Source organism: Protopterus annectens, chromosome 13.part0 (genome assembly GCF_019279795.1).
Source record: "Protopterus annectens isolate FY-2018-M chromosome 13.part0, PAN1.0, whole genome shotgun sequence".
Classification (NCBI taxonomy): Eukaryota; Metazoa; Chordata; order Ceratodontiformes; family Protopteridae; genus Protopterus; species Protopterus annectens.
In genome coordinates this window covers 501,961,102-501,976,281 of record NC_056747.1, presented here as the reverse complement: position 1 = coordinate 501,976,281, position 15,180 = coordinate 501,961,102, and the positions used below count along the sequence as shown (strand labels likewise).

Below are 15,180 nucleotides of genomic sequence, written 5' to 3'. Positions count from 1 at the left end.
CTTACTGTTCCCTTCAGTGCAAACACTGAAATGAGTTAATTTATTAAACATGTAATGAGCAAGTTGAATACTGCTGATTCACAACTTGACCTTCTTTGCCATTTCACTTTGTTTCATAGTCAAGCGCTCCTCCAGGTGCATCTGCAGTTACCTCCTACTGCTCCTCTAGGCGTCAAATATTACTTGTTCATATTTGCATTAATAATTCCAAAACCATGCTATGTACAAGGTATCAGAATATTTCATCATGAAGTATAGATGATGGTAAGCACAATTGTACTGATATTTGACCTCTGTCAATAAGTATTTCTTAGAACTATAAGGTGATATCTTCCTTTTTTAAAGGCTCAAGCCTCACCCACTAGGAGTTAAAGGTACACACTCATAAGAGCTGTACTGGCGGGAATGAGTTAAGGCAGACTTCACTACAGTTGTTATAGAGACTGCTGTATAATGGATACCTCTAGAAATATTAGACTAACCAAAAATGGAAATTCTAAGGAATCTAATTCTTTTGTTTTAGCATCACAACTGACCATGTACATTAAATATTTATTTTGTTCTAGTGCTTGGGTTGATGGACTGATCCCAAAACTTTTGAGGCCTTATTGCTTACAGGCTTCTGCTTATGAACAGACAGCTGATACTCTAAAGATTTTGCACTTAGATGGGGAGGTAAGTGCCTATAATAACATTTTTCCAAAACACTTATATGTTCTCATCATTTATACTGGGTAGGGTGTTAAGGGGACGTGTATATTATACATTACTTCGCCCTTAATTAATTTGAAATAGGAACATCATGAATGGACATTGATCAGAAGTGAAAGGTAATAAGAGATAATATTGAGAATTTTATAGTAGAATGAGTTTATTACATTTTATGTTGTATTTGGCTTGTTTCACAAGTTAACTTTTGATGATGCCCACTGCTGTTTTCTTCAGGATTCCATAATGTGGATTATTTAAGGTAGAGGAGTTTTTCCTAAATAGCATTGCAGAATGTTCTTCCCACATGGACAGGCCAGTCTGTCATTACTTAGAGTAATCCTAAACATGCACCTAGATGTTTTTCCATGTATGCGCTAGCAGTACTTTCTTGAATCTTCATCAGCCTGTTTACCATTCTTGCACTAGTGAGTATTATTTGAACCATTTTCTTTTATTTACTGAAGGTTCAGCTGCTTACTGCTCATTTGCTCACAGCTGAACACTCTTCTATGTATTCAAGTAACAGAAACTCAAATACACAGTCTGTAAATATACTTTCTCTGCGGCTGTGCAACCTAAGAAAGAGCATATTTATAGTTCAGGGGTGTGATTGTACAGTGGGGTTCTTCCCTTAGCAAACAACCCCCTACTTTTTAAATATTTACCGCCAGTCATATTTCTTGACTTGAGCAATTGACAGTGAATTTAGTAGTACTTGCGCAGTTTGTGGTCAAGCAAATACAGTAGACTATTTGAAGTTTTAAAGTGAATAGTGAGTTTTGCTAAGTTTCTCTCACTTAAAAAATGTCCAGGTTTCATAGTTCCACAAAACCTATGGAATCATTTATTAATTTACAAGATGATTTTTTCTTTGTATAATAGTATAGCAAAAATAATGTTCCTCAGCTATTGTATAAATTAAAGATGAGATGTTACATTTTAACCTGGATTTTCAAACCTGCCCTCAAGTGATGGTCAAATAATAAAAACTTAATGTCTGCACAAAATCTCATAAATATTCTAACCATGAATTATTTCCCCATAGTTACTGATAACAACATTAACAAGATAGACAGTACTTTCTTATTTTTTATTAACTTGTAACTGTGGAATAGTAATCCTTTAGTAATGCATGATGAGTAGCAATTACCCTGGGAAGCTGGCAAAAAGATAACCTTGTTAAACACTTTAGTGACATCACAGGAGTGCATAGCAACCCTGTAATACATGCAGCATACTGACTGCACTCCAAATCTGAGAGAGATTACTTTATTATAAATATCTCTGATTTCAATGAGGTGTATAACAAGTTTTTTCATGCAAGAACCTATACTGTATCTACCGACTAGCAGCACTGGGAAATGCTAACAGCATTTAAATGTTGCAAAACACATTGTACTGTTACAAAGATAAACTGAAGTGTTGAACAGCTTAAAAGTTGTTATTCACTCAGTGGTACACTTAACTTCCTTGTTATTGTCATTGTAACAGTGCTAAGTGTTTTATAATTTTCAAAGCTGTAAAACATACTCTTACACTTTTTTATGTAATAAGCAATACATCATAGCAGCTAATGCTCCATATACTGCAAATAATTATGGTCAAATTTCAGCCATCACAGCCAACCAACTATGTGTTTGTGACTTGTATGTCAGGATTCACTTTGTAAGCTTCACTTTACTGTCAAGGTGAAATCCATGTCATGTATACGAACAGGTTGATTATAGTTTAAGATCAAATCATAATTCTCACAGCTTATAAACAAAGGTATGACATCTAAGTCTAAGGAAGTCATTGTTCCACTGTATTTAGCATTCATCAGACCTATCATTGAGTACAATGCCCCATTTGATATGCACCTAACCAGGCATATCCAACAACTGAAATGTCCACAGAGGTTCCTTACTAAAAGAATACAGGATGCAAGTAATATGTTCTGTGCAGGCTGACTCAAGGCCCAATCCCTGTATTCCATCTCCTACAGGCTTTTGAGGCGAGATCTATACCTAGCATACAGGACATTGTCAGACCCCACTCTGATGGACCTCCTGCATATCCACAAAACAAACAGTACCAGAATTACCGTTTTAAAGTCTTAAACCTTGCCTATGATATAAATAGGACCTGCTGGAGAGATAGGTATGTATCCCAGAGACTACCCCTTCTATAGAACAGGCTCCCCATCCATGTGAAGCAGAGTTCCTCTCTAACCCAAACCCAATTCAAGTGCAACTTGGACAATTGGATAGGAAACCGGAAATTCATCCCTGGGTTGGCAGTTGGCACCTGTGTCTCTAATGCAAACAGGTAATCTGTAAATGGTTCATCTCCCAGGCCCATGCTTACACTTATCAAGGGTACCATACCTTGTCAGAGATTTGGGATGCATGGATAGGCTTAAAAAGGCCCTTGTGGTCATTAGCCTAGTAAACACCTATGAACCTAAGAAGGTGTGATTCTCCATTCTCTTCTCTTTGGCACAGATTGTTTACAGATAGATGGACTCATTCCTCTTTCCCCAGATCAGACTATTTGTTTCCATCTGTTCTTCATCACATTCCTGTTCATCCAGACTAAGGTTCTCTGTATCTGGATCACATTAGTAGTTCTCTGCCTTGCACTTTAGACTATCTACTGTACTAGGAATGCTCACAAAGTGTCTAGTTCCAGTTATAGCTCATGCAGGCTACAGAGAATCCACATTTTTCCATATTTACATGACTCCCTTATTTTTGCGGAGTCTTTTTCAAATTGACAGAAATCTCTCTGTCTTGGGTGAGAGATCTCTTATACAACCTGGGATTCCAAGAAAACATTCAAAAGTCTTTCTTTACTCCCTCCCTCAAGATTGTGTTCCTGTGGGGTGAACTAGACACCTCAGTTCAAAGAACTTTTCTTCCATAACTTGAGTCACTGTGAGGGAATACCTCAGAATTTTTGGTCCCATGAAATCTATGATTTTTCATGATACCCCTGATGAGACTCCACGTAAAGAAGATACAGTGGTATCTGAAATCTCTATGGTGCCAACATCGGCATCCTTTATCTTTTCATATCCCAGTGCTGGGGTTTGTCAGAAAAGACATCTTTTGTTGGAGACAACACATATCCTTGGATCCATTTCTCCCTTTATCTCTTGCTGCTTCAAAGCAGTTAGTCACCCCAGATGCTTTGGACTTTGCTTGAGGAGCAGTTTCAGGGGGGATAAAAGTGCATGGAGTGTAGGTCACCAAGGAGAGATGCAAGCGCATGTATATTAAGAAGATGCTTGCCGTGATTAAGGCACTCAACTCAATGGACAATCATGAATCCCTGGGACCTCTTCAAGTTATTTCACATAATACCACAGTCATGTGGTACATCAAGAAGCAAGGGGAAACCAGGTCATACTCCATTTGAAGACTAGCCATGTCAGCTTGGGATATATTGTCACAGCTCGATGTCACTCTTCAGGCATCCTACATTCCATAAGAGCAGAATTGCTTGGCAAACAAGCTGAACAGGACCAGGGCAGATACTCACAAATGGAGACTAGATCGGTGGGTTTTTCAAGATTTGCTCCATCTGTGGGGAGTTCCTCAAGCAGGCATCTTTGCCTCCTCTTTGAACAATCAACTGACAAGATTCTGCTACAGGACTGTGTGCAAGAATTCCTGCAAGACAGATGCCTTTTCTTTTCTTTGGACAGGAATGTTCCTGTATGCTTTCCACCCTTTCCACTAATATCCAAGATACTTCTGAAGATTCAGAAGGAATCCACAGAATAGTTGTGGTGACTACCTTCTAGTCCAGGCAATCATTGTTTTCCTTTCTTTTGGAATGGTCAGGGCAATTACCATAATTTCCTCACAGACTAGATGCACTCACTGAAGAAAAGGGGTGTTTGACAACAATCATCTTCAGTTGATTGTTTGGATGATTAATTCCTTTTAGGTACCTGTTTACTGAGGATGTACAGCAGACAGTAATAGAGGCAGGAAGCCTGCTACTAGAAAATCATATATTAGCAAATGGAAAAGATTTTCTAGTTGGTGTCTGCAACATAAACGAACTAGAAACAACGGCTCCTGATCTAAAAACAATCCTTGGTGATGTAAACAGTTCAATCGAACTGGAACGAGCACTCCAATGCACAATGATAATGACAATGTCCACAAGTTACAAAATCAGCATAAAAACCACTGCTTGTTAAAAAGAAGAAAACGATTTGATTACCAGACATAAAGTTAAGCGCTTTTCGTCCCACAGGTTGTGGGACTTCTTCAGACAAACAGAGCTGTAAAAACAGTAAAGTTTAAATACCATTTTTGGCACCAAAATACAAGCTCCGTTGCTAAGCAACTGTAACAATTATACAATATTTTAAAAAGCACTCAAAACAAATAACAAAATTAGTGCTTCTTCTTAAAAATGTAACATATATTGCATTCATGAACAATCCGGTAATAAAAAAGTATTGGCAATCACTAAAAACAGCCGTATTTCATTTTCTGTAAATAAATGAAGCAATACGATAATATAAAATGCTTTTCACTATGACGGTTTCTATATAATTGACCTAAAGTCACCTAATAGTTCAAATAGATCGGACCGTTCATAGTGATTATTAAATAATGCACAAGTAATCGTATTACTTATAAATACCAAGTATGCAAGATGTATATATACTAGTGAACTACAGTGATGTTTTGTACACAATGTAAGACAGGCACAAATGTAACATTGCGGTCTCGCTGGAAAACTGAAGATCGCTAAAATTCATACAATCACCCAGATGCCAAATAGCATTTATACTATACATTTATATAACCTTATTGTGTCATATTTAATGTTGCTTTCTTATTATAAATAAATATTCACTGAGAATAACCTACTATTCAGGCAGGTAAATAAAACAAACGTGTTGGTAGTAAATCAATGATAAGTAGGTACCATTAAACATCCAAATTTACCATATTTGTTATTTTGTTTATGTATAATAATAAACCATAATAACTTTTCCGACCCCAAAACAAATGTATACAATGGTCGTAGGGACCGATATACTTGATTACATTACTCGTGCACCAATATATGCTGTTAATAAGAAATATCTGAAATGTCCCCAAATAATTAATATTAGCTATGTTTGATATCTTTAATAAGGCCAATAATTAAGGCCAAGGATCCCACAGATATTTCATTATTGCTCAAACAGTTTGATCAACATTTACTAAAATACAAGAAGTTGCAAACTGAAATAGCATATTTTCGTGAATGTCTCAGTGAGGGTATAGTGCCAAAAGGTTTGCGCTCTTGGCAATACCCCACTGGATTAGTTGATGGATCATGTTTCCATCAAGAACTGATTAAATTGTTTAATAAACATGGTTGTGAACTATTGGAAATGATATGTAAACATTATCAACTACAGGCTACAGAAATTATGCAAGAAGCAACCAGTTTAAATTAGACTATTCAACAACATAAAAATTTTGTCCGTTACCAGTATGATTACGATAGGATTTTTTTTGGTATTGACCAGTATATAGACAAAATTAAAGAAGGGAAGTTTAAGAAATTAAACTGGGACAGAGCAGCATATAGCAGCAGAACAGCATATCCGAGACCTCCCCCCTCCCAAGTCAAAAGTAATCAAGTTTCAACACATATTCACCAGGATAATAATATTGAAGATGGTGAGTTTGGGTCCAACGACACTCCGAATAATGATAGGGGCAATAGTCTTAACCCCTTGACACAACACACCAACGACAATAATGTATCTGGTAGTCTGACCCAAGTAGTGACCCGCCAAAGACCAACAAATATTTGGATGGGGGCCTCACACTACAATCTGAGGAAGACCACCTATTATGGCAACAACTATGTGAACAAGAACAACATTAACACTCGAGGGAAGAGGGGGATGTAAGCTTGGATGTTGCCAATCAATTAACTATACTTTATAATACAACTAAAGACTTTAAAATTTTTAATTTCAGTTCAGTTAACATAGAACCCGATGTTATTGAGTTATTAGCCCGTGGTACTACCTTTGTTCCTACTAATCGAGCCAACTTAGTCAAAACTATTATTGACCTTAAATTATTTTTAAGGAAATTAAACTTAACCATGTATTTTGGCAGTGAAAATGTAGAAACTAATACTTTGCATATATCCAGCACATTTATACCACCTATGCATCCTGTACCGAATTTGTTTGAGAAAATGTGTGAGAATGATTTCAGAAACATGCTATATTTAAATGCGAATAACACTGTAACTACCAATATTTCTATTGCGGAAAGGACATCTTTACAGTTATTAAAAGAAACTGGGGTTAGATTTTTACAACCTGATAAGGGCGGTGGCTTAGTCATCATGACTCAACAGCAGTATATTGGAAAAATGTTGTCCACACTTAACAGTGCAGCATATCAGGTTTCATCTAAGAATGAATTAAATCAAGCATTTCATACCATAAAGTCTTTATTCAATGATTTTTTCATTGAAAATAGAATTGACCTGACTACTTTTAATTATTTAATTATGCTTACACCTAGAATACCTGTCCTCTTTGGTATACCTAAGATTCACAAATCTTTGATGGATCCACCTATGAGACCATTGGTTGATGCACGTAACACTATGACGTATCCTTGTGCTAAAATGATAGATACAATTTTGAAAAAATATGTATCCAAAGAAAAAGTTATATGTAAGGATTCATGGTCCTTTTTACATCATATCAACAACCTTGAGTTTAGTGACACGCTTAACTTTTTAACGGTAGATGTAAAAGATTTATATACCTGTAAACCACATACTGAAGGTATAGAATGGGTAAGTTTCATTTTAAGGAAACATGATACCCCACAGACTGAAATTAAGCTAATAGAGGAAATGTTAGATATTGTCTTGTCCTATAACTTTTTCACCTTTGATAATAAGATCTACCTGCAGAAAATAGGCATAGCCATGGGGTCGCTGTGTGGGGGAAGCTTTGCAAACCTGGTTATGGCCTACTGGGAACAAGAACTAGCAAGCAGGAACATCAATATCATGAATAAAATTAAATTATTATACACGATTTTTGGATGACATTTTTATTCTGTTAGATGGCAATGAAATTCTGGCAACCAAACTAGTATCATTATTCAACTCTAGTTCTGACTTTTTAGTCTTTACATCTACGTATAGCAATGATAGGATAACTTATTTAGATGTTGATTTACGTAAAGACCTAATCAACAAAGTCTTTTATGCCAACATACACAGAAAGGAAACGTATTCTAATACCTTTTTACATTACAGCAGTAGCCATCCTTCTTATCAGAAGAAATCTGTAGTAAAAGGTCAATTAGTACATGCAGCTCGAATGGTCTCTAGGAACGATGATTTTCATAATGAATGCCAACTTTTAGGATCTGTTTATGAGTAGAGGTTATCCTAAACAATTTGTGGATAATTTGATTCAAGAAGTAACCGTCAAAAGAGAGACAGCTATGTATCAACCTATTCTCAGTGCTGCTACACAAAAAGTAGAAACTGGTCATACCACTGACCTTTTACCTATAAAATTAGCTTTTACCACCCCGTTCAGTTTAGACAGTGACATTATTACCCTAATTATGAACAAAAATTGGAACATCATCACCAATGATAGTGATATTAGTAAAAAATTTCCATCCAAACCAAAAATAGTATGGAAAAAAGGGAGAAATCTCAAACAAATTATACAAAGTGACACTAGGACATTATCATGGCGGACAGGCATATTCCAATGTAACATGTGCAAATATTGTTTACACATGAATACAGGAGAAAGTTTAACCATTAGGAATGTCACTTATCATATAAAACATAAATTCAATTGTTTATCATCAGGAGTTGTATACCTTGCTCAGTGCCAACTATGTCCTGCTTTCTATATTGGGAAGACAGACAGGACATTGCGGGAGCGGGTATACGAACACCTGTATGCTATTAAGAAAAACAAAACAGAGAACGCATTGGCTAAGCATGTTGTTGAAAATATTAACCACACTTTTCTGTTTAGAGCAGTTGACACGATAATACCAGACATTCGTGAAGGGCCCAATCAAGTACTATTGGAAGTCCTAGAATTGTATTGGCAGATACGTTGTTTTGCTAGTGCACCCCCTGGATTGAATGAAATATGTTCCCTGTATCCTATTTTGAAGTTAAGGAGTTTGCATTGTTAAAACATTTGTATTACATTAATTGATTTACATTTATTGATAGTTGGTGTCACATATTGCTTTCAGCATAATGTATACCAGATATTAATTTATTATATTTGTTACATTCATTACAGTAATGGTTTGACCCATATTGATTGATTAGTTATCAGACTCATATTAGTACAATATATTAAAGATATTAAACATAGCTAATATTAATTATTTGGGGACATTTCAGATATTTCTTATTTACAGCATATATTGGTGCACAAGTAATGTAATCAAGTGTATTGGTCCCTACGACCATTGTATACATTTGTATTGGGGTCGGAACAGTTATTATGGTTTATTATTATACATAAACAAAATAACAGATATGGTACATTTGGATGTTTAATGGTACCTACTAATCATTGATTTATTACCAGCACTTTTGTTTTATATTATCCCTTTTCACGCGCAACCTGGATAACTGGATGGGAAACAAAAAGTACACCCTGTGATTCCACCTGTGTCATTGCTGGACAGGAACTTTGGGAGCTGACTTTTCTAAACATGGGCTAAACTATTGCCTAGTCTTATATGGGCCTCAGGGCCAATAGTCTAGTAACTTCCTATGATCCTATGTACAGTTATGGTAAGTTCAACTAACACAACTCTATTTTTTCAGCATCAACCACTGAAATTGAAAATGAATGTAAACAAAGTAAAGCTGTGCCACCACCATGAAAGTTAAAATCTAGTTTGATAGACTCAAACAATAAAATATATAAAAGCGGTAAAAACTCACAGTGAAAATACAAATGGATAAGCACTTTTGGCAGTTGCCTTCTTTAGATCCTGTTGTGTTAGCAGAACTTCCTGTTTTTAAAAGATAATTATCTGGCAATCTCACAGTCACCTCAGAAGTCTCGCCCCTTGAACAGAGGCTTTAACTCATTCACTCCAATTGAGATCAGGAAGTTTGCACTGTAACTTCCAGTAGGTGGAGCCTAAGCCATTTGAAAGGATCAAATTATGTCCTTACATTTTAAACAAATGTTCATATCTCTGGAACCATAGGGATTATGACAAAAGTATAAATGACAAATTCTTTAGCATAAACTATTTTTATAGTGGTAGTATTCTTTAGGTTCTAGGTCTTAAATTAAATTTTATAAGTCACAGTAAACACAGCAACTATTACATTTGTAATATTTAGTAAACAATTTACAATATCTCAGCAACCACTCAAGTTACCACATAATGTCAACAACATTTTATTCATCTAGCAGAGAGCTTTCATATGAGGGCAAGGAATTCTGTCTGTGTTACTTGGTTCTTCAGATATTTGGAAAAATGTAAAAGTTATATTTATTTAAATTAATATCATAAAAACAACAGTTAATATATATCTATTTAGTTGCACTAGACAGAGGTCAAATATTAATGCACTTGAGTTTACTATTCTGTAAGCTTTAAGATAAAATCTTTTAAAAGCATGTATATAACATGGTTTTAGAATTATTGATGCAAATATGAATGAGCAATATTTGACACCTAGAGGCATCAGTAGGAGTTAACTGTAGATGCAGCTGGAGGTGTTACTCAGATGTAATGAGTTAAAGGGACCAGACAGACAACTTGTCAGCCTTTAAGTCAGCTAGCCATCCAGTCTCAATAATTTCTTTTCTGTTATATAGAGCTCCTTCTCTTAAACATTTTTCAATTACTTCCAAAGCCATGAAAGAAAACCTTTGATCAGGGTATTTGGCAATATGTTGAGACAAAGCAGTAGCTCTGTTGAGTAATCTAATGCCACTCAAGTGACACAGAGTTCATTCCTTGAAGGGTCTGTTGGTCTTGCCAACATAAAATCTGTTACATAGACAGCAGGTGCCAACATATATAACATCTTTAGTGTTACAATCTGCATCTCGAAATTATTGATCTAACTCCAGATCCATGTTTTTTTCCTGGCACAATAACCTCTTTATGTTAGTCTTATTCTTGAAGCAGACTCTAGACGTCTCGACAACTATATTTTTAATGTGATCATCAGCTATCAGTATCTTCCATTTCCTCCTGATAACCTCACATACCTGTTGAGCATCATTACTGAACACAAGCAAGCATCTCATCCCCGCCAGTTTCACTTTTTTCTCTGGGGTTCAGTTCATCTTTCTTATGTGTCTCCATCCAAAAAAATAAGGCTGACGTCTTGTGTTTCTTAGACACTTGTTGCCCAGGACTCCTTTCTGGATTTCCCTTTTTTAATATACATATTTGTGGAAATGTCGTATCAAGCAGTCCATCTTTTCCCTGTATGTATCCTCATCAGTATAAAGTCTGGATGGCCTAAGAAGCTGACCTTTAATGACATGTGGATAAACATGTCTAGGGTGCATGCTAGTCCTATGTAATAAATGATTTTGCCAGCAATCTTTCCTATGTATTTGAGTATTGAGATTGCCATCCATTCCATACTGTCGTGTAACATCTAGAAAATCTATCTTCTCTCTCTAGAGCTATGAACTTCAAATTCAAGAAGAACATAGTATTGCCAAGGTAAAAAATACAATCAGAAAATTGTTGTTCATTCCCTGTCCATAGGAGGAATATATCATCCTCAAATTTCCCATAGTAGGCTATATATGTCTTCCATGTATTTAGATTACTAAGGAGATCGTCAGTCTCCCATTGGGCCATAAGAATGTTGGAGTAGCTATTAGTACATAAAGTGCCCAACGCTACCCCCCATTTCTGCCAATAATGTTCATTCCCATAGTAGGAAATGTTATTCTCTACAATAATATCCAGTAACATACAAATCTGTGAAATAGTAATAATATCAACGATGTTACCTTGCTTTAGAAACTGCCGTATGATCTTGATACCAAAGTCATTAGAAATGACCATAAAAAGACTTTTGACATCTATTGCTACCATCGTCAGATTAGTTTTGCCTTCAAGGACTGAAAACAGTGAAATAACTTCTTTAGAAATTGGGGATTGTCCTTCAATACAGTTGTGACTCTAGGTAGTGCTGAATTTAACTTCTGTTGTACAAAAATAGATGCTGGCTCTGTTATCCAACCTCTTCCAGAAACTATAGGATGCACTGGTGGATTACGTCTGTCCTTGTAGAATTTCCGCAGGCCATTAATAATCAGGGTCAGAGGATGTTACCATCAAATAATCATAGAAATCCTGCCATTATTACTCTGGTCATTAACAACTCATACATAGTATCGTTCACTCTATTGATCAGCTTGTTCACCTCCCATTTAGAAGTTTTCATATATGTTTTCTTATCACTCAGCATATCCAACATTCTGCTGTTGTAATCAGTCCTTTCTAGAAGAACTATAGTTCCCCCTTTATCATCTGATTTTATCACAATGTTGTCATTATATGATAGTTTCTGTACAGCATTCTTTTCATCAATATTCCGATTATAAAAGTCATTATGACTTCTACTGTTTCGAAGTTGAGATATGTCCATCTCACAGACTCTGGTGAACATCTCTACTGCTGCATGGTTGGGGCAGGGGGACAAATGTGCTCAGCTTCTTCAGAATGTTAGTCAAACCATTGCTATCATTGTTCTTAGCAAACATATTTTTAAGTAGTACATTCATGCCAAAGTACTTAATGTCCATTACAAACTCATTAAGTCTGGAGGGAAGTGCAGGAATAAAAGAGAGACCCTTATTTAGCAGAGACATTTGTGCTAAATTCAGTCTAGATAGTGAAATGCTAACTACAGGAGATTCTGTTTTATTTATTTTCTCATGCTTCAGGTGGAAATCTTTCTCCTTTTCTTGCCTCTGCTGATGTAATGATTTTTCATCTATGGTTGGTAGTGTTTCAGCAGTACAGGCAGCTCTGGAAAAACTGGAACTTGTAATGCAAAGTCTTTAGGTCTAGCCCCTGCGATGACATCCCCTTCATTGTTGCTCCTAATTTTATCAGTTTTCTTGTCCATGGTATTAGATTCTAGGCTTCGATGAGAGCTGTTCAGTTCTCCTAAGGAGGGGGATTTGGAAGTGAGTGACATAGAGCTGGCAGCTGCTGCCTGTCCTTCATCGGGTCTATATTAGATAAATGAAACTTTATCTTACCGAACGCTAACATGAGCGAAAATCCCGGAACCCGAAACCAGAATTGTGAGATTGCAGTACAGTGAAGATGGGAATATTTGCCCTTTCCTCACTGTAGTGCGATCTCAGGTTTGGAATATATATATATAGCAGGTGGGGGGTTGTGGGGGGTGGGGGGCTGCGCCCCCCACAATTGCAGTTTTGAGTTCTGGGATTTTTGATAATGTCAGCATTCGGTAAGATAAACTTTCATTTATCTAATATAGACCCTCCTTCATCTCTATGATTGTTTATCAGAGACATTTTGGCGTTTGTAGCAGGTGTAGTTGGGTGTCAGTCTCTTCCTTGTCTAACTGTTTTATTGTTAAAGTTGTCACTGCCAGTTGCTTAGGTCAGTCAAAAATATATATATTTTTAAAGTCCATAAAGTCCCTCGCTAACTTCTTACTTTTTGGTTCTTGAGCTTACTGTCATATACTGTCAAATTGTGCTGCAATTCTTCAATTTTAGTTAAAAAAGTATCAGACAATGCTATATTCTCGAACTTTGTTTTCTTACATTCTATAAAGCTAGCAGCTTTGTCTTCAAAGGGTCAAAAATATTCAATCAAAAGTCTGATATATTTAAAACTAGTTTCTAAGTTCATGACTTGCCTAATAAATCTGGATATGAATTACTGTATGTGGGCATAGATCTAATCCTCAGGTCTCTGGGGATAACATTGGATGAAGGCAAGCTTCCAAACAGAAGCATTGCCACTGGAGTCTTTTCAGTCTGTAAGCCTCTGCCTCTTTGAAGATTTTATCAAAGGTTTCCATTCCTGATGGTGTTGCCTGAACTTCTGTAGTATCATCTGATAAGTTGAGGTTAAGTAGCGGATTGACCTGGTTAGTCAACATACCATATATCTTTCTACTCATGCTAATTGAAACAGGAGATTTAACTTTTTGTTCCTTCTCCAGTCGGTAATCCAATTCAATGTTCCCTCCCTTGGCCATGTGCAGTCCTGGTGTGATAAAAAACAAACTGACGCAATCCAAAAAAAGAACTCACACGACAGGCAGGTGTACGGCCAAAATAGATTGCTTAAAGTCAAAAAGGCAGCCAGCACCCAGAATGAATGTTTCCAATATTCATTTATTCATTTGTTCTGACCCAAACAAACAAACAAGCCGGTTTCAGAACAAAGCCTTTTTCAGTGATAGCATGACACTCCATTAACTGACTTAATATAGCCATAAGATAATTGGCTAATAAGTAAATAAGTAAGGACAATTACATATTTAAAGATATCATACCAAAAAATAAAAATGAACATAAAAAACTAATTGTTTTTATGTAAACATACTGAAAGCAGAACATTTATCATATCTTAATATCTTAATATTTATACTGTAAAAATAAGCTAGCCTGATTGAGCAACTTATATGTATATATAATCTTATAAATGATCATTAAGACCTGGGTTAAATAAGCCCCCCTAGTCTAATAATCCAAGCCTTTTCTTTGCTGTTGAGCATATCGTGCCATCCAAATTTATTAATATTGTCACCCCTGATGGCATCAATAATTTGAAACTGAAACTTTGCGCTGGTATGAGACAATACATGTTTGTATAAAGTACTAGATAGACGTTTGTTCCTAATGTCACTAAAATGTTCTGACAACCTAATTCTCAATGGTCTTGAAGTCTGTCCAATATAAAAGGCAGAACAGGAACAGGTGGCAAGATATATGACCCAATTGGTCCCACAATTGCCAAAACATCTAATCTCAAAAACCTTTATTGTATTCCTGCTAGAAAATTCTTTAGATTTCCTCATATATACGCAAAATGAACAATGGCCACAGGGAAAGGAACCCCTTAGTTGGTCACCAGAAAGTGTGAGTTGTATACCACATGTATTCATCTGTCTTCCCCTTTTTATGTAGGTTCAGATATAATCCCAAAATACGACCTCTCCTATATGAAAACTGGCAATCTGAGGCAAGAATATTAGCCAAAGCTGGGTTAGCTAGTAGGATATTCCAATTACTTTTAATCACAGTAGTTGTAGATAGACTAACCGTCACAACCGATATACACTCCACTCCAGGGATTCAAAATATATATAATTACAAACTGACAGGAATGGAGTGTGACAGGAAACACCAAAAATGTTCAAATTAATCGGTAAAATCACTCTTTATTCACAGTGGTC

At 36.0% G+C, this 15,180-nt stretch overlaps 1 protein-coding gene across 1 annotated transcript in view; it reads left to right on the top strand.

Annotated features, from left to right (window-relative positions):
* LOC122787923 (dynein beta chain, flagellar outer arm-like) overlaps positions 1 to 15,180 on the top strand; it is a 5,188,001-nt gene that overhangs the window by 2,279,171 nt on the left and 2,893,650 nt on the right. The window contains exon 52 of the mRNA XM_044054850.1: positions 567 to 675. Within this exon, the coding sequence (XP_043910785.1) occupies positions 567 to 675 (109 nt within the window). The remainder of the gene's footprint in view (positions 1 to 566; positions 676 to 15,180) is intronic.